Source organism: Nansenia antarctica (assembly GCF_963989245.1).
Source record: "Nansenia antarctica genome assembly, chromosome: 10".
Taxonomy (NCBI): Eukaryota; Metazoa; Chordata; class Actinopteri; order Argentiniformes; family Microstomatidae; genus Nansenia; species Nansenia antarctica.
Window position 1 is genome coordinate 26,009,290 of NC_137680.1, and position 19,522 is coordinate 26,028,811.

At 44.8% G+C, this 19,522-nt stretch overlaps 1 protein-coding gene across 1 annotated transcript; it reads right to left on the reverse strand.

Moving 5' to 3' along the window:
- Positions 1 to 6,940: 6,940 nt before the first annotated feature.
- On the reverse strand, positions 6,941 to 9,636 carry LOC308166807 (uncharacterized protein; the record flags this gene model as incomplete). Its single annotated transcript, XM_080541132.1, has 1 exon — positions 6,941 to 9,636. The coding sequence occupies one exon, from the start codon at positions 9,634 to 9,636 to the stop codon at positions 8,026 to 8,028; it is 1,611 nt and encodes a 536-aa protein (XP_080397258.1). The 3' UTR covers positions 6,941 to 8,025.
- Positions 9,637 to 19,522: the final 9,886 nt, after the last annotated feature.

A 19,522-nucleotide genomic window follows, 5' to 3' on the forward strand; every position in this document is an offset into this window, starting at 1 on the left:
GGTCTGGCTGGCGCAGTGGTTAAGGCAGACAACTAGCGTTCCAAAGGTTGCGTGTTCGAGACTTGTCTAAGTGATTTTTATTTTTTTTACATTTAACCGAAGATTTCATGAAAAGGCTTCAAACACCATTGTAATCGTGTCAGTTCTTGTAAATTAGCCTGCACCATAATTTTATAGCCTACATACTTTTTTAGATGAGATTTTAGATTAGATTCAGACAACGAAATGCAGTAAAAAGTGTGTCCGAAGAGGGATTCGAACCACCGTCTAAAAATGACGAATAAATCCTTTGGCAGCGGTCGATACCACTAGGCCATTGCGGCGATATGACGGTTTGTAGCCTGCTGCTGATATCACCACAGTAGTAATATTCATTTATTAAAATATGAACATATAACAATAACTGGGGCTAGTATGACCTACGCATTTAATCGGTCAGCAATTTCTTGCCAAACCATTTCCCTCGCCTTGTTAATTGCGGCAGTATTGCACTATTTTACATCTTATTTTTCCGTCTTCATAAAGATCAATAATTCGGAATGCTGCGCAAATGTAGTACCCCTGCAGAGTATCTTCATTTCGACAGATCGACCCTTCGGGGCTCTTTATGTCTGCGTGCACGCGCCCATATCGAAGATTTGTAAGCCGGTGTTCTGTGAACACTCATAACACAAGCCTGATCCTCGTTCGAGGAATCACCTGAGGCTTGAATTCCAATCCCGAGTTGCCTGATCGCCGCATTTATTTCAAACGCCGATATACTGAGCCACCTTTAGTGGAACGGCCCCCTGGTTTAGAAATCCCTGGAGTTGATATAGGCCCAAACAAATGTGCACCAAGACCAGCAATGTGACTAAATCATGAATATGATTAGAAAACACAAAGGAAGATGCAGCCTAATTGTAACATCACATAATTATTGTGGTTGGATCGCAACTTATTAGCCAATCAGAAGAGTAGGAGGCTGTTGGAGTCATTTTTTGGAGGTTGTGATGAATAACAACCAAATGAATCACATTCCTTATGATCACGTGCTATAAACAAGTGAATATAGTGCTATAAACAAGTGAATATAGTGCTATAAACAAGTGAATATAGTACACTTGGGAAGCATTGCTGACTGTTTTTCTTTTCTTGACGTGTTCTGAGCAGGCTATGTATCCTTGTGTCAGTTTTGTGCCATCCTACCGTTTTGTCCCATGGATATGATTTCGTTTGTGGTTTCTCCTGTCTTATTTACATGCATTGAGTGTTCTTTGTTGTATATTGAACTTTAGCCATTAACTGAAGTGAACTGATAAAAAGACAAAAAGTTGGCAAATCAATTCAACGATGTAGTCAGTCAGCGAACAAACTAAAGTTCCCGTGAAACCCGTCATGTAAACATACCGTTAGATAGCTGCTACATCACAAAAGGATGTAATCCTGTCAGAAAGGAATCAACTTGATTCGAATCTAATTAAGATTAATTATTATTATTATTATTCATCTAATTATCATTATCTAACAGTGACGGACACCAATATCAGTGTCTTGTTAGACTGAACAAGTCATATCTCTACTTGATGGCTGCTGGACAATTAAAAACACGTCGTTATTTTTCTAATGGATTATAAATATGACACGTGTGTAATGTCTAGCCGGGCGGAATATGAGCTTAATATACGTGACTTACTCGTATCGTGTGTTAAAATTGCATTGTTCTCTTACATATGGGGGTTACCTACCGAGGCATATGCACATATATGTATATTTGTATGATATATGCATGCATGATCTCAATCAAATCTGCTCAGCTTACTCATCGGCGCAAATGATCAGTAGTTCATTCATCTGATCACACATTGTTGTCATATCCAGGTCGTACAGGTATTTACGTTGCATACGTGTGCTTGGCCATAGCGCCCCTGTGTGTGTGTGTGTGTGTGTGTGGCCTGCAGGAGCGGGTTACAACCAGGGTGTCCAGCCACAATGTTACAACAAGGGTGTAACACAATGTTACAACAAGGGTGTCCAGAACAATAAGCACATCAGCCAACACGGACTCCCAGGGTCGAGTGGGAATGTGGAAATAGTGAGAAATAAATGTGCAATGCCATTCAATGACTGTATAATGTTGGCTTGCTTGCTTACGATGCTAACTAGTGTAGCACCACCCCATCTGCAAATGGCTTCTTCCCCCCGCAACAACTCCCTGGCTCCCTTCGGTGCAGAAGGAGAAACCTCACTTACCAATCCTGCAGTCCTGTCCTCCTCCGTCGCTCTCTGTCAGACAGTAATCTCCGTGCACACCTCGAGCATATGATCCACGAATCAAAACCGAAAACAATGTTACCATTTCAGAAGCGCAACACACACAATTCAGCTGTTTTTTTCCCTCTTTTGGCGCATCACACAATGGGGCTGCCTGAACCCCGGGAACAATCCTGATGGTTCCTCACTGTCCAGAACCAATAAGAACACAGAAGAACCTTGTTAGAACCAATGAGAACATAGAGGAACCTGGCGAGAACCAATAAGAACGCAGAGGAACCTTACGAGAATCCGCCCTACGTGGGCCCGCCCCTCCATGGGCTGCGCGGGATGTTTCTGCGCACAGCACCAATCCTGCACTTCTGGGCTCCTGCCTCTGGGGCTCTGCTGCTGGACGTGCAATGGCTGACACACACAATGCAGCAGCAGAAGCAGCAGAAGCAACGGCTGTCCGACATGTTGCTCTCCCTAACTGTGTTGTTTGGCAACTGTTAATGATGTGAAACCCCCCCTTCACCATTCCCAAGCATCATTTATGGCCAGTCTAGGTCGGTTTACAGCAAGAGGAATGGCAACAGCCTGCTTACAACTAGGTCACACTGGTGTGCTGCTGCCTGCTGGCCACCATTTTAGTAACAGGATACCTGGAAGAAGCCAAGATGGAGGGAAGCAAGAAACACTCAAAATGGTGCCCATTTTTTTTAAGGACATTTTTTTCCTGAGTTCTCAGCAAGGGTTTTCTGTGTCATACCAGTAAAGCACAACCACACAATATGACTCAAAATAACACATGGTTCAGTACAGCAAGCATGGACTATGACCGGTGCATAGTAACGCCCTTGGAATAGTCCCCTCTCTTGTCCATGGCATTGATTCCAAACTGACTGTACTTCCATTAGCTTGTATCTGTCAACAACAACAAAAAAGTGTCATTTGAAATTATACACTTGCACACACAGAGGGGTTGTCAATGTCAAGGATGGTCGAGTGGTCCATCGAGAAGCAGGATCGAGGTCCACAGGGGTCTTGTCAATCAGTGGAGACTGAAAAGAGAATTCATTCCTCTGCTCTGAACTGTGGGTCAATGTGGTGATATGATGAAAATCAGTTGTTAAATACAAAAGCACGTCCTGTAACTTTTGAAACCATGAAATTGCTTGGTTCGGGTTGAATGGGTACTCGCAACCAACCCCCCCCCCCCCCCCCCCAGCATGGTAAGGGCAAGGATGGGTCCATCTGGGATTCAAGCACCAATGAGTTCTAATACAGACTAGTACATGCTGGGTACACATGCTTTTGTCCTTTTGGGTTTTGGTCCACATTTCTTGTCCTGGGCAATATTAACGCCCGGTACTCTCTAGGCATGTAAGATGGATGGGTGGAGCTGGTCTCAGGGTCAGTGCATGTGACTGGGTGTTCAAGCATCTAGCGACATAGCAGCTACAAAGCAGTCGGAAATCAGTCCTTTTCAATGGAAGTTGCGACATCCGAAGTCTTGAGCGATTCGACCATAGGGAGACGCAACCAGAATAGACCCCAACTCTTTTTTTCACCACGACTTTGGCGACTACCAATCGGGAGAGAGAATGTCACAGCAGCTAGTTGCTGGATTGGCTAGAACATCTACATTGTGTTGCTACGGAAGGAACACCATAAGTAAGTGGTGACTTAGCAATACCTGAAATAAAACCTTGACGTCACGTCAGAGCGGCTAGTAAGAAATGCGATTTTTGCCCAAGTGACAGAGCAGCGCAGTAAATGGTAATGGTAAATGGACTGCACTTATATAGCGCCATTATCCAAAGCGCTTTACAACGGCCGCTCATTCACCCATTCACACACACATTCACACACCAATGGCAGCAAGCTACCATGCAAGGCGCTGGCCCGCTCACTGGGAGCAATTTGGGGTACAGTGTCTTGTCCAAGGACACTTCGACATGTGGCCAGCCGGGGCTCGAACCGCCGATCTGCCAACCTTGCGATCGTTAGACGGCAGCTCTACCTCCTGAACCACAGCCGCCCCTGTGGAGGTAATCGCCAGAAGGTGGCCATAGCACTGCAGCATTGCTGTGCAAAAACAGGGTGGTAGCGGAATTTTTGATTGACGGGTGGTAGCTCGCGCTAAATTGACAGAGATGTGCTAAATCGAAGATGATGCTGTAGATTGCAACTTTTGTTTTCTTTTTCTCCCCCAATCCCAGATTCCCCCCCAGGAAAAAAGATCTGAGGCGATTCAGAAAACATTTGTGGCTTGAATGCTCCAACCCACAGGGCTTGGCCCCGTTTCAGGTAGTGTTGTTCCGATACCGATACTAGTATCGGCATGGCCACCGATACGCACAAAAATGCTGGTATCGGTATCGGCGAGTACTTTACAAAAACGTAAGTTTTTTTTTTTTTTTTTTTACTTAAGTTTTACAAAAACTTTACGAGTTTTACAAAGGTTTTGAGCAGTGCCAGACTAAGTGTTAGCAATAATTTTACATCGAGGTTAGTATGCGGCTCAAAAAACATGTTTTTTTGTTTTGTTTTTTCAAACGCCGTGGTATCGGATCGGTACTCGGTATCGGCAAGTACTGCACGGTCAGGTATCGGTATCGGTATCGGGATCAAAAAATGGTATCGGAACAACACTAGTTTCAGGAATAGGGAAGTATCAGCAACAGGGAAGTACAGGAAGTCCCAGCAATAGGGACCTTGTGATTTGTAATAAGATGTAATGGCCAAATACAAATGGAATGTAAAAATAACAGCAGTGGTTTCAACTAAAGAACTAACCTGTTAGATAGAGGGTTGATCTGAGGCCTTGTATTAGGCCTACCGGGAGACACTATGGACAATCTCCGTTTGGCAGTACCTTGCACCACCACCAGTTTCAAAGGGCATTTACATTCCATCGCTGGCTGGAAACAGCCACAGGGAAATCATGATATATATACCTATGGTCTGATCCTAGGGCAGGTTAAGGTAAGTCAGGGTAAGACCTTAGGGTCAGACTTGCACTCTGATTAACCACGAATGGAAATCCATTATTGATGGTAGGGAATTGGTAGAATGTATGCATTTTGCTCCTCATGGATCAAACCAAGCACCGAGTTTGCCAGTAATGCCTGTGGCTAGGCAACATCTGGGAGTTCAAGGTGGGCCCTGATAGCACACCAATCTCTGGCCAACATTGGTCACAATTTACTTCAGGGCTACTTATAGCAATACATCACAGAGCTGCCAATCGTCAACATGCCAATCAAAGGCTCTTAGCAATGACTTGCCAATGAGCAAATGCTAACTAATAAGCTATATAGCCAGAGGTTTGTGACCTACTAGAGGTGTGGTCCTATAGATGGACAAGGGGTTTGTCCCAGATGAGTCTCTTTGAGCCTCTGCCCATCCTTCGAAATACATTCTGATTGCAACAATGGAGGTGGCTAATCAGTGAGGTCAACTATACCCAATTGTCATCTCCAGTTCCATCCCCTTTAACTGTCTAACATAGGGTCCTGTCAAGAAACAAACCTTGACCCTTCACCCGAGACACCCTAGATCTGAAAGGATTGGATAGGTATAAATAAGATGGTGAAAAGCTAGGAGGAATGTTCGCCATCATACTTATGCTCATCATGTTTTCAGATCTACACAAGTGTCTAAGAGGTAGGGGCTAGGGGTTGTCTCAGAATAGAGCCAATACTGTTACTCGAACACAAAAGTAGCCTGACTAATCACCACTTAGTGATGGTCAAGTTACATTTGACCAGTGAGAACTGTCAGTTGAAGAACAGAAAAAGTCAAAGTGGAAAGCTCTGTAGGGTGCTTTTTTTTACCCAGCATACCGGAAGGGCGGAGTTTGAACTTAATGAGCGACCCTTCACTCTGGATGACCTAAATGAAGCCCAACTAATGGTGTCTACTTCTATTTTAGTTGCACTTCAAAAGAAAAACATAATGTCCACCAGAAAGGTACCTCTGCCCTAGTGGTCACAGAATCTACTGAATTGCTTGTTTGACACTTGGGACACTGATGGATCCACATGATGAATGAAATCCTGAACAAAGCCATATTCTGGGATAGGCTACCAGACACACACCTGTGTTTCTCACAGGATGTTGTGAGACTGTGGCAGGGGGTGAAAGGATGACAGGAAGTGTGCTTTATCAAAACAGACCTAAAAAACCCTTGTTCACTTTTAACAACAAAGTCATTGATTTTGCCATTTAGCAGACGCTTTTAATCCAAAGCGATTTACAATTACGAATTACAGGGAGATTCCCCCTGGAGTAACTGAGGGCTAAGTGCCTTACTCAAGGGCACACTAGTAGTGGTGTGGTTTCAGGCGGGATTTGAACTCTCAACCTTCCGATCACCAGTCCAACCCACTATCCACTACCTCATTGGTTGATGAAACATAGTTGATGAAACATAGTTACTCTATCATTACAAAATATCTGTTTCATTTGCTCTGAAATCTTTACATAGTGACGGCGCACGGCGCCACTTTTAAATCTTTACATTTGTGGAGAACCCTGAGAGAAACACATAGGTTTCTAATCCAAAACAACTAGCGAGCAGGAAAACATGCCTGTTAACACTATGCAGTAACCTCATTTGAGATGTCTGAAAGGTAACCAAGGGGAAATCATTCAGTGCCAGGACAAAAAAAGACAAGTTATTTCCTTAAATTTTAATGGCAAAAAACAACAAACTCTCAGGTGCCAATACAGTTTGTAGCATTCTAATCATTGACCGTGGTCATCAGAATGTATCTGCTTGATGGGGAAATATGCTAATCCTAAACTAATATAACAACAGCTATCTTGGGGTCACATCAAGAGAATTTAGGTAGACTCAAAAGTATGACATCACCATACACAGGGGGTCTTCCTGCTAACAATAACCAAATTGTCATAAGGGTAGTCATTGGCTCCTCCCATATTGAACCCTCCCAAGAGGCACACCCACATTGAGAATAGCCAATAAGGGAAGCCTTGGCTGATTTGAAATATGTTGTCCGTGGTTGCTGGAAGCAAGAAGTCCCTCAGATATGATGATGTCCTATTGTTGAGTACATTTAGCCAAACTATTTTGTGAATTTTTGGGGGGGTGAAACTTCCCAGAGGCAGACAACCGAGAGATGATAAAACAGAAAGAAACATCAAGAGCCTTTTCACAAGAGCCAAAAACCCTGACCTGGATGTCATTCAAAATTGTCATTGTGTCACAGAGTTCATGATCCTGAAAAATGTAAGATGCACCATGGGAGACTTTCAGTCTCAAAAAAGCTTTTATGTTTAGAGGGTAGAGCAAGACATGTTTCTACAAGATTACCATGTCTTTATTCCCATGAGTACCATCTAGGGTTGCAAGATTCCCGTACTTACGTGAATTTTGCAACCTTACATTGCGTCTAACATTATCTGGCGTAGACAAAGAAGGTAAAAAAACATCAGAATTACAAAACTACCTCAAGTTAACATAATCACATAAAAACATTTTCAGTAATTCCGTCGTCTCCATCAAATTAATGCCATCATGACCTGGTAAAGAATCAAATGCCCACCCACAGCACAATACCGCTTTCAGTTCCTTGATTGGTATCGATTTCACGGCAAAATTGATCAAAGGCCAAATCTTAACAGGAAATGTGTTGGTACAACTCAAGACTTTCACATGAATCAGGAATTGGGGGTATGTGGGAAATGTATATGAACGTTCATGTTACTTAAGCAGTCCCAAGATACACTTTCCCCTCACCCTCAGTACATACATGGTCAGGTCTATTGTTTCAATTCCCCAAGGTTATCTGACCCATGAGAACTCTGGTGCTGCAGAAACCTCTGCAGATCTGAAAACGTCTCTGTGCACTCGGTGCATTCGTATAGCACCTGCGATAAAGCGCCATTATCCTCACCCTCGACAACCCTATCCTCCTGGTCCTCTGCATTGTCATACTCCACGTGAGGGTCCTGATTAGACCCACCGGTGGGGGAAGTCTGTCCTTCCGTGTGCGTTTCCCCTGCCGACTGACTAGGGTGATTCTCCAGATGCTGCTCCAGTGCAGAGGAATGCCTGAAGCGAGCTGGACAGCGCGGGCACTTTTCCGTCATCAAGGGCTCCTTCTTGTGGTACCGCAAGTGCCTCTGGTACACGCACAAGAGCCCAAACCTCTTCCCACACTCTCGACACTTGTAGTTTACCCTTGGTTTAGAGCCAGAAGAATCTTCCCCGTCATCGTCCATGTCCACGTCTACCTCTACCGAAGACCTCTTGCGTCTCCTCGACCTTTTCACAACCAACCTATCAGATTTCAATTGGGAACCACTCACTGGTTTGGTGTGCAAGGCCATGTATTTCAGCCCAGGCTTCTTCTCCAGTTCAGATTTGTGATACATGGAAATGTGCCTCCTGACATCACAGCGCTCTGGGAAATGTCTCCCACAGAACACGCAAGTGTGAAGAGTCCCCTTGTGGTACCTCATGTGCCGAGAAAGACTACTGGAGTGATTAAATACACGGTGGCAGTGTTTGCATGGATGCAATTTCGCACCAGAGCCTCCCTTGCGTCTCTTCTTCTTCCCTTGCGTCTTCCCCGCTGGTGGCGGCTGCACTGCGGACGCATGGTGGACCCTGAACATGCGCCGACTAGGTGTGGCTTCTGATTCTTGTTTTTCTCTTTCAATGTCTTCATCAGTTTGATGGGAGAGGTGGTGCTCCTTTAAGTCTTTTAAATGCTGGAAACTGGCGCCACACAAACCACACTGGTAGGGTCTGACGGAAGTGCCACCAGCGCCATTGAGGTTCTTCGTGTCAACAGTGTCATCGTTGTGTCTAAAAGAGGATAAAACGCTGCCATTGCGGTTCTTCACATTGACAGATGTGTCATCGTTGTGTCCAGAAGAGGTCACAGAATTGCCATTCCGGTTCTTCAGATCAATAGATTTGTCGATGTTCTGACGGGGTGTGTGTGACTTAAGGTCTTGCTGAGGCTGGCGTTTGGAGTCTATTGAAGAGTCAACGGTGTGTAGGTCCGATTTTTTCTTGGAATGGTTGATTAAGTGGCTCTGCAAGTCGGAGAGCCAGAAGAAACATAAGTTGCACTTCTTACAAGGATACGTTCTCTCTTTGTTCTCTTGATCGTGTTCCGACCTTCTCTCTTGCCTGAGCCAACTGTGTTGCTCTGTCCGATGAGCATTCAAGCTCTCCCGTTTCAGGAAGCGTTTTCCACACTGACCACAGCAGTAAAATCTCTGATCGCTGTGCTCTTGAAGATGTTTCTTTAGCTCCTCTCTGCTTTCAAAGACGTTGCAACACAAGGTGCACTTAAAACCTCTCTCTGCATTCCCATACTGCTGGTGCTGTCGTAAACCCTGCTGGCCATTAAAGGACATGCCACATGTTTCACATCGGCATGGTGAAGACTTCACCGGAAGAGAGGTGTTAACGCGTGGTGGGTTGGTTGGTGCTGCCAACGTAGAAAAGCGTGCACGTCGATATGGAGATACTGGCCTCACTTTGGGAGGTGGGGATGGCGGTCTCCTCACTGGCGGAGTCGGGGATGGTGGTCTAAAGGAAGGTGGTTTGGCGGAAGGTGGTTTGACCGAATACCTGTCGACCAATGTGAGTGTTCCATTTTCATGGAGCACATACTCACGGGGGACTTCGAACCCATTTGAAGAACCATCTAAGGAAAACGAATCCAATGGTCCATGTGTATTCATGTGGTTGAGGAATTCTGGGTAGCGAATAAAGCCATCGCCACATTCTGTGCAGATGAAGGCACTTGCTTCTCCATCTGGCTCAACATAGCTAGAGTAATCCATTGGGGGGTGTTCCATATTCAGAGTCCAGTGGCTGTCTTCCTAGAGCTGATGACATCAATCCTGGTTGAGGGAGCCGGACGACAGTTGAGCAGTAGTCTCAGGCAACTGTCAAGACAATTAACAAAAGCAGAGGTTAGAGAATTAACATAAACTTGCAAGGGTAAACGAACTGACTTATATAGCGCCTTATTCCAAAGCACTTTACAATGGCGCTTTACAATGGCCTCTCAATCACCCATTCACACACCAATGGCGGCAAGCTACCATGCAAGGCACCGGCACTCTCATTGAGAGCAATTTGGAGTTCAGTGTCTTGCCTAAGGACACCTCGACATGTGGACAGTCGGGGTTCGAACTGCTGATCTACCGACCTTGCGATCATTAGACGCCGGCTCTACCTCCTGTGCCACAGCCACCCCCGTGCTAATGCTTGCGGGAGGCATTAAGTAACTTTGTGAGGGCACAATCTATGTACCTTGACAATATCAGATCTCTCCATTTAGTGGGGAAGGGTTCTCCAAAGGACCAGCAGTGTTTCATTCATCAGTGAGTCTGTCCAACTCATGTAAAAGTGACACATGATTACTGTGGATGGTTTGCTTCAATGAACGCTTCTCCAGGACTGTCCACTCATTGGATTCCATCAAAAAAAAGAACAACGTTTAAGATTTTTTTCCCAAAAAGGGTTAGTTCCATTCTTGATGGGCGTTTGTCAAGCATCTTGTTTGGTCGTACTCTACGTGTTCAGAACAGGATCTGTGGAAAAGAGAAGAAACAGAAAGTTAGAATTGTACCATAGATATTGTGCAATACAGTCGTTGGTCTTGTCAAGACATGTTTCTACATTCACATTTTTGCCATTTAGCAGGTACCTTTATCCAAAGTGACTTGCAACAAACACATTTTTCGAAGTAAATGAATCATCTATCCATCACTCATCACAAGAAAAAGTAGTCTATGCTCAGGCATGCTTAATATTATTACTAAGGAGTGGGTAACACCTTACAGTAAGCTGGCCCTATACCTGCGTAATAAGGATACAATTACTGTCATAACAACATTGTATAAGCGTGTGTTATATAAGCAACATGGTAGGCTGATAACTGAGTGACTAAGTGGTTATTACATTGGTGGAAAAAGGAACAGTCTTCATTACACTTGAGTAATAACCCATCCCGCTGAAATGGCTCTTACATGTGGGGAAGTGCAAAGGTGCACATATAGGCACATATGTGTTTTGTTACAAGCAACAAGGTAGGCCGATAACAGCGGGTTGTTGTATTACACAGGTGGAAAAAGGAACTGTCTTTACTCCCAAAGGTGCTTCATGGACAAGGGAGGATAGCTGAGATTAAGGAGGAGTCCCGTTTCACCACCCTTCTCTGGAAGCACTTTGTGGGGCGGCAGAAACCTAGAGGTTAGAGAGGCCGGACAGCAACCGGTAGGTCACTGGTTGGATCCCCACCCCAGGAGGGAGCAAAATGTGAGCTGGTGACTAGAGGGTCGCTGGCACCACATCTAAGGTATCCTACCACTCAGGGTTTCCGTTAGAAAAAATTTGTGCCGGTCAACGTGTCCGGGAAGATTTCAATTTACCGGACAAACATGAGATATTCCGGTCATCATATTAAAATATAATATAGCTGTTTGTCGCGGTGATTACTGTTGTGTAGCCTATATATACCGTTTAATGTCTATTTCTCATCCGATACGATTAGATGCGAGCTATATAATAAATATAATATAGGCTTTCATGATTCGCATGCGCGCTATGCCATGTCCAGCGCTGAACGCACGCCACAATGTCAACGGAGTCGCTGTGGCGGTAAATGCCCTCACTCAAGACACAATCTGGAGCCTTAACTGCTTTCAGTAGCTCAGTCAGTCCCACATACTGATGACATGCGATGCCATTTTTTGCCATGTGAAATGCAACTTGTAGCTGAGAGTGCAGCTTATTGTGAGCCGTTTCATTAGCCTGCTCACAGTGGTCTTTCATAGTAGTGTTGCACGATATGCCGGCACCAACGATATACCGCGGTGCCAAAATGTCACGGTGCCTACTATACCATAAGCTTTATACAACGGTACTACCGTGGAATACTATACTACCGTGTTGAACACGGTACCAGCGGGGCAACTCATAACACTTTCGGCTGCGTTCGTCAATTCGCTCCGAGAGCGCCGGAGCGCACACTGGGTGCAACGTCACAGAGCGACCGATTCGTTTGATTGGACGAGAGGCGTTCCGCGAGTGCGGGTCAGATTTCCAGAGCGAATTGACGAACGCAGCCTTTTTCGCGACTACCCATCGCGTTAGCTTTGTCGGCTAACAGGTTAGCAACCTCAAACGTTGTTCCTATGGTTCCTGCGAGCTCAGTGGGCATTAACTAGAAAATTAAAACCACTGAGTTTTCTTAAGTTGAGTTAAGTCTTGAGCTACAGTTTGGAAGTAGCCCTCTATTTTTTTGATATGCCAGTGTTTGCTTTTACTTTTCAAGTTCGTGAAAAAGACCCCACAGACGGACAGACATACAGACACAGAAAGACAGACACACACACAGACACACACACACACACACACACACACACACACACACACACACACACACACCTACTTTGCTATACTCTTGCAAAAGGCCAGTTGGTCTGTTTGATGTTTCAAACTACTTATTAATAAACATGTTATTCACAAAAATATCGGTTTCAGTACTTTTACTTACCTGTAGAGTTACAGTGTAATGCATTACATGCATGTTATTCATGCACCACTCATTAAGTTATTGTAACTTGTATAAATACATTGCATGTTCATAAAAATAAAAAGTGTTACAAAAGTGCCGCGGTATCGCGATACTACTCAGTATCGTGATACTTGGGCTGGTATAGTATCGCAGGGTAAAATATTGGTATCGTGACAACACTATTTCATAGTGGTTTGCTGTTGCCTCAAACTGACCGCCGATATGTGCTCACTGCACCGACTGTGATCAGTGAGACATTCTCATATTCGCTATATGCTATATTATGCTCCTCTCGTGAATCCGTTATTCCTCCCCGATTTTTTGCACGGTGAGCAGAACATTTTTCCTTCCCCATCTAAACGCAGCCAGGGGAAATGTTCTTTTCATTTAACTCTGAACCCTCGAGACGCCTCCATCTCTTTAGAGTCAGACTCATTGTAGCTTGGTTTCATGAAGTAATTGTTAAGCTTACTTTGTCTTGCCATGTTTACCTCTCGCTCGCTATGGTGCACTTTGAGCTGCAACGTTTGCAGGTTAAAAGCGCTAGCCTATACAAATAAAAGTTATTATTATGGTGGCCCGCTGCGCAGGGTTGCCAGATGGGCCGGGTTATCGCCGAATGGGCTACTGGGTTTAGCGGTAATAGACTGGTTAGTTAGGCTGTATTGTCAATCCCATCTGGCAACCCTGCCACCGCTGTTTCGCATAGGCAGCCGCTAGCCTACACATTAGGAGTCATCATCATGCCGGCGTCAAATCATATCATAATAAAATAAATATATAGCCTATATATTCGTCTTTTTTAATATAGAAGGAATCAGAATGTGAACTTTAGCGAATTGTATTCAAATTGTGCTTAGAGGGAATTATTTTCACCGGACATTATGACCGAAGAGGTTTAAATTTGTCGGACTTCAACAAATGTTACCGGACAAAGACCGGTAATTACCGGTTAACGGAAACCCTGCTACCACTGCCGTTGTACCCTTGAGCAAGGCACTTAACCCCTAACTGCTCCAGAGGCGCTGTCATGCCAAATAGTGTCCGCCTGCCAACATTTGTCTGGGGTGATGTAATCAGGCCTTTCGAACACCGTTGCTATGCCGACGCTATGCTGATGCTAGGATTCCGGACATTCCTGAGTAAACTCTACCTCTCGTTGTTTCTCCATTAGCTCACTACTACAGATTCATGTGCATCTTAAATTGGGAATGTAAATGTAAATGGAAGACAAATGTACTCGTCTCGCACTTGAATAGCATTAAGGTTGATGCTGGCTCGCGCGTAATTCACTGCGCTAATGTTTTTGAGTTGGCTAGATAACTGAGCAAACAGACCGACATCACATCAGCCAAAGTAGTGATAAATATAATTCCATAACTGGATACTACTCTGTTTACAATCATAGCTAGCTAGCTTGCTTACTTATCAAATGTACATTTGGGGCAGTAATAGTTCAGTCAAATGACTGGCATGCTGCTGGATGATAAGTACATAAGTAAGCTAGCTAGCTAGGATTGATAACAAAGTATTAGCATAACAGAATGCTAGCTTTGGCATAGTAATGAATGCGTCATAGCATTGGAAAGACCTGATTCCATCACCCCGGACAGATTTTGGCAAACGGACATTATTTGGCATGACATCGGGGGTGACCCTGTGCCCAGAGCTTTGTTCTCCCTGGGAGTGGGCATGTGTGATTTAAATGGGTATGGACGGGCCTAAGCGCTTACGCTCGTACCAATCCTGTGCTTTTAAATCAATGTGGGGAAGTGCACAAGCGCCATGGCCTACTTCAGGCGAGAGCAGAGAGAGTCTGACCGAAGTGATCTGCATTGACTTGAATGTAACGTTGGAAAGCTAATGTAAGATTCTAGCCACCAAAACGAGATGCATTTGCCTTCTCAAGCCAGCTACTCAAGAGTTATGTTGGCATTTGCCTAACACACATTTGCCTAAAAGCATGGTTTTATTAAATGGTTTAGAAATGTGATCGGATTAGCTAAAACCTTAATGCAAGCCATGCATTAATCACTGACAGCTACACTGTCAACATTGGTCAACATTGAGACTCAGGGTGCGTTCATAAATTCGCTCTGAGAGCGCCGGAGCACACACAAGGTAAGTAATTTGATTGGACAAGAGGCATTCCATGAGTGCTGATCAGATTTCCAGAGCGAATTTACGAACGCAGCCTCAATGTAAATGTAAGATATCAATACACAAACCAGGTGGTCTGTCTAAAAAACATGGTGGATATGCAATAAAGTTCAGTTTAAACTATGAAATATCTATTTGAAGTCTGTGGATCTATACGTGTCTAACCTTATGGTGGGGGGCAGTTTCCCGGACCCAGACTAAGGCTAGTTCTCCTGGACTAAATCACACTTTTAATGGAGATGTTGAAATAGGCTAGTCGCTAGCAACTTTGCACGTTTCAGAAGCAAAATAACAGGTTAAGTAAAGTTACAACTTAGCCCTAGTACTGGCCTACATTGCAAGTTGCAGCTTGTTAGGCAAGCAGCATGTGAGTCTCGTTTTGGCATCTAGATAGAGGACAGAATGGTGGTGGTGGGGAGACATGTTACATTGCTTTACACTGGGCTACATTTCCATTGGAACATTGTAACAACTAGTGGCCATTTTGAAAGCTAACTTGCAATATGAAAACGTTTTATATTAGTTCGCTATCTGAAAGGGCTAGAGGGTAGAGACATTTAATGAATGCATAACGCATATAATCATAGGACTGCATAGCAACGTCTCATATGAGTAACATACTGTACAATACTGCCCAGCGCCCGTGTTGTAACCAGACTGACGGATAGCTAACCTCTCTGCCTGCAGTGGACACGGCTAGCTATGACAGCTACAAAATGTCAGTCGAGCTATCGATGTAGCCAGCAGGCTAGCTAGCTGCTACAATATATCACCACCGATAGCCATCTAAAAAAACACTACCGTAATTGCATAGTATAAAGCCATTACAACAGACGAACATAATAAATGCACGTCCCAAAACGTTGTCAATGTATGCATGCGAAATGGCTTGAGATGAATGCTTCGTTGTTGGCTGTCAAGCAGCTATCTAGGAGCTATTGGCGTTCCGCTTTTGTACGCGTGTTTGCGTGTCTGCAGCCCAGAGAGAGAGACACCACGAGGCCTGGGACGTCTGTACACCGCGGGGTTCTGTCGAACAACGCACTCACCCAGATTCCGACGTTCGATTGTTGTGATCAACGTTCCATCATCCCGTGTCTCACTGGATTGACGTTAGCTCGCTCGCTCGCTCGCGACGCAGTAAATACTAGTTTCTATGGCGTCTCAGGATAGCAACATCGGTCCGCTCAGGTGGGGGGAGGGGGGTGGGGGGTGGGGGGAGGGGCAGGGGGCGGAGCCTACACTGTCCACTCAGGTGGGGGGAGGGGGGAGGGGGGGGGGTGTGGGCAGGGGGCGGAGGAACATTACACCTTAGCTGTTTTGTTTATCTTTGTTCTATGCCCCTTGGATTGTTTGGTTTATTCTTGTTTTATTGTGTAGTTTATACTATTGCTATGATGTGTTTTATTGGTTACTATTGTTCTATTATTGTGTTTATGCTGTGTGGATGTGTTAAAGCACTTTGAGCCGCAACGTTTGCAGGAAAAGTGCTATACAAATAAAGGTTATTATTATTATTATTATTATTATTATTATTATATTAATATTATTCTTATTACATTGTAGGCAAAATCTGAGGACAGTCAAATAAATATCTACACATCATCACATGATCATGTGATGTGCTGATTTCGTTCCCATAAATGCATGATTTAATCCCTTCGTTTTAAAGGTGCAATACGTCTAAAATTGCCACCAAATATGTTGGCTACTGCAATAATGTCAGGTAGGCCTATCATGATATTATATTAATACGGTTCGATCCTCGCGTCCTCTCCTTAGTCCTCCATATCTAAGCCGAGAAAGGCAGATCTCCTCCAGTGCCTTCTGAGTCGGAGACTGAGATCAGGAATGTATTAAATATTACACAAACAAAACCATCCCAAGTGTAGATTATGATGACTATCAGTTCTGATATTCTTAATTCTGTGCCGAATTATGTCGGATATTTCAGACCGCACACGGCACAATAACGTTTCAACAGTGTTTACTGCTTTTAATCACCTTGTTATTATAATAATAATAGCCTGTATTATACTTGGCTACGCCTCCAGAGCGCGGAATATTTTACTGTATCACTGATTATCAACTAACTTTGAGCATCCCTCACTCACTGCATGTTTAATGTTGACTTCAGGGAGAAAATCACATCAATGGATAACAATACCATCTTTCACCACAAGGTGGAGTCCCAGTGTTAGCTATTGGTTGGCTGCTTGACAAACTGATTTACTTTAGAGATGAACATGAAGAGCCCGTGATGTCCAGAGATGATCTCTTAAAGTGTTATAGAAGAGTTATAGAAGGTATTAAAATTACATTTTTATCACACAATAACCAACCAAACCAAGTGGTTTACACATATCTACGTCGACCAGCACGTCTATCAGCACTGTCTCTTCAGGCTACACCTTAACTGCTCCTCCTGAGACATTACCACCCCCCAGCCCTGCGTCTCCTGAGACACCTGCTTCTCCCCTATACTATGCCTCCTAAAGGCCAATGCACACGGCGTGCGATTTTGTCTCACGACAACATTCGATTCTCAATTCTTTGAATTATTTCAATTGGTGTGAATGGAGAATCGAATGTTGTCCTGCGACAATATCGCATTGCACGCCGTGTGCATTGTCTCATTCAAAACAATGGAATCGAATTCGAATTCGGCGGTGCGACAAAATCGGGGCCGTGTGCATTGCAGTAATGAAATGCTTGGGTAGATGTTTTATTTGTTATTACTATTTACTGTTGTGTGATCATGCCTCAGACTGGTGTGACCCTCACCCTGGACCCCGACACGGCCCACAATGAGGTCATTCTGTCTGACCCTGGACCCCGACACGGCCCACAATGAGGTCATTCTGTCTGACCCTGGACCCCGACACGGCCCACAATGAGGTCATTCTGTCTGAGGACAGCACTGATGCTGTGAAGGACCCCAGAAGGGAGCGTACCTATGTTCCTATGTTCTACCAGGTCCTATGTTCTACCAGGTCCTATATTCCCCCGGTCCTATGTTCCCCAGGTCCTATGTTCTACCAGGTCCTATGTTCTACCAGGTCCTATGTTCCCGGGTCCTATGTTCCCCAGGTCCTATGTTCCCCAGGTCCTATGTTCTACCAGGTCCTATGTTCTACCAGGTCCTATGTTCTACCAGGTCCTATGTTCTACCAGGTCCTATGTTCTACCAGGTCCTATGTTCTACCAGGTCCTATGTTTCCCAGGTCCAGGGGGGGGGGAGTGAGAGACGGCGCAAAACACAACATTAAAGATATTTTATGCTATTACGAGAAGTGTAAAAAGATGTTTCGGTTGATTATGAAACTGTGGTGGGACAAATTGGGCCGCCACAGTGGAGGTAGCGGTGGAGGGGGGAGCGCGTGTGTCTAGCCATGTCATATAAAGGAGGTCAGCAGGAATAGAACGCGCCTGATGAGAACCGCCTTGGCCTCAATGCTGCTCTGGGGTTTGGTCTGCCCAGAGTTGGGTTCCTCTTTCTGGCATAGTAAAGGAAAACACAGCTGTTCAGAGCCAGGCTGCTTCCTCTTCCAGAATAGGAGTGTACCTGGATCACAAGGCAGGAAGTCTACAGTGTGTCACCAGGAACTCTGTCCTCCTACAGTGTGTCACATGGAACTCTGTCCTCCTACAGCGTGTCACCAGGAACTCTGTCCTTCTACAGTGTGTCACATGGAACTCTGTCCTTCTACAGTGTGTCACATGGAACTCTGTCCTTCTACAGTGTGTCACATGGAACTCTGTCCTTCTACAGTGTGTCACATGGAACTCTGTCCTTCTACAGTGTGTCACGAAGAACTCTGTCCTCCTACAGTGTGTCACATGGAACTCTGTCCTTCTACAGTGTGTCACATGGAACTCTGTCCTACTACAGTGTGTCACATGGAACTCTGTCCTCCTCCAGTGTGTTAGCAGGAGTATGGGCCTCCTCCACACAGGCAAGACTATAGTCACAGCCGCTACCTCCTGGTTTTGAATATTGTGATACTGGAGGTCACGTAAAAGTGTGTTGACTGTAGACAGAGGAACTGAAATCCTAATCACATTAAAAAAAACTGGCGGTTGTTCAAAGTACAGTGGTTGTACTGTGTAGCCCCACCTGTGCCTGGGGTTATGTTTACATTCGGAGCAGTGTAAATATAATTATCGTCATAACGACCGATAGTGTTAACGATTATATTTCCTTATCACAGTGTCAATAGGAGATAGAGGCTCTGTGTCCACAAGAGCACACCACTTTACACTTGTTCTGGGTGCTACACCAGAGTGGATTTATGGTGAGGGTGAGGGTGGGGGTGAGGGTGAGGGTGTGGGTGGGGGTGAGGGTGAGGATAAGGGTTAGGACTATTCAGGGTCTGACATGATTGTGAATCACTCTCTATCTTGACTTATGCCTGTTGCCTTATTGACTTGTGCTGCAATGTCAGGAACCGAAGCCTAAAGGCCAATGCACACGGCGTGCGATTTTGTCGCACTGCCGAATTCGATTCCATTGTTTTGAATGCATCTCAATGAGACAATGCACAAGTCAT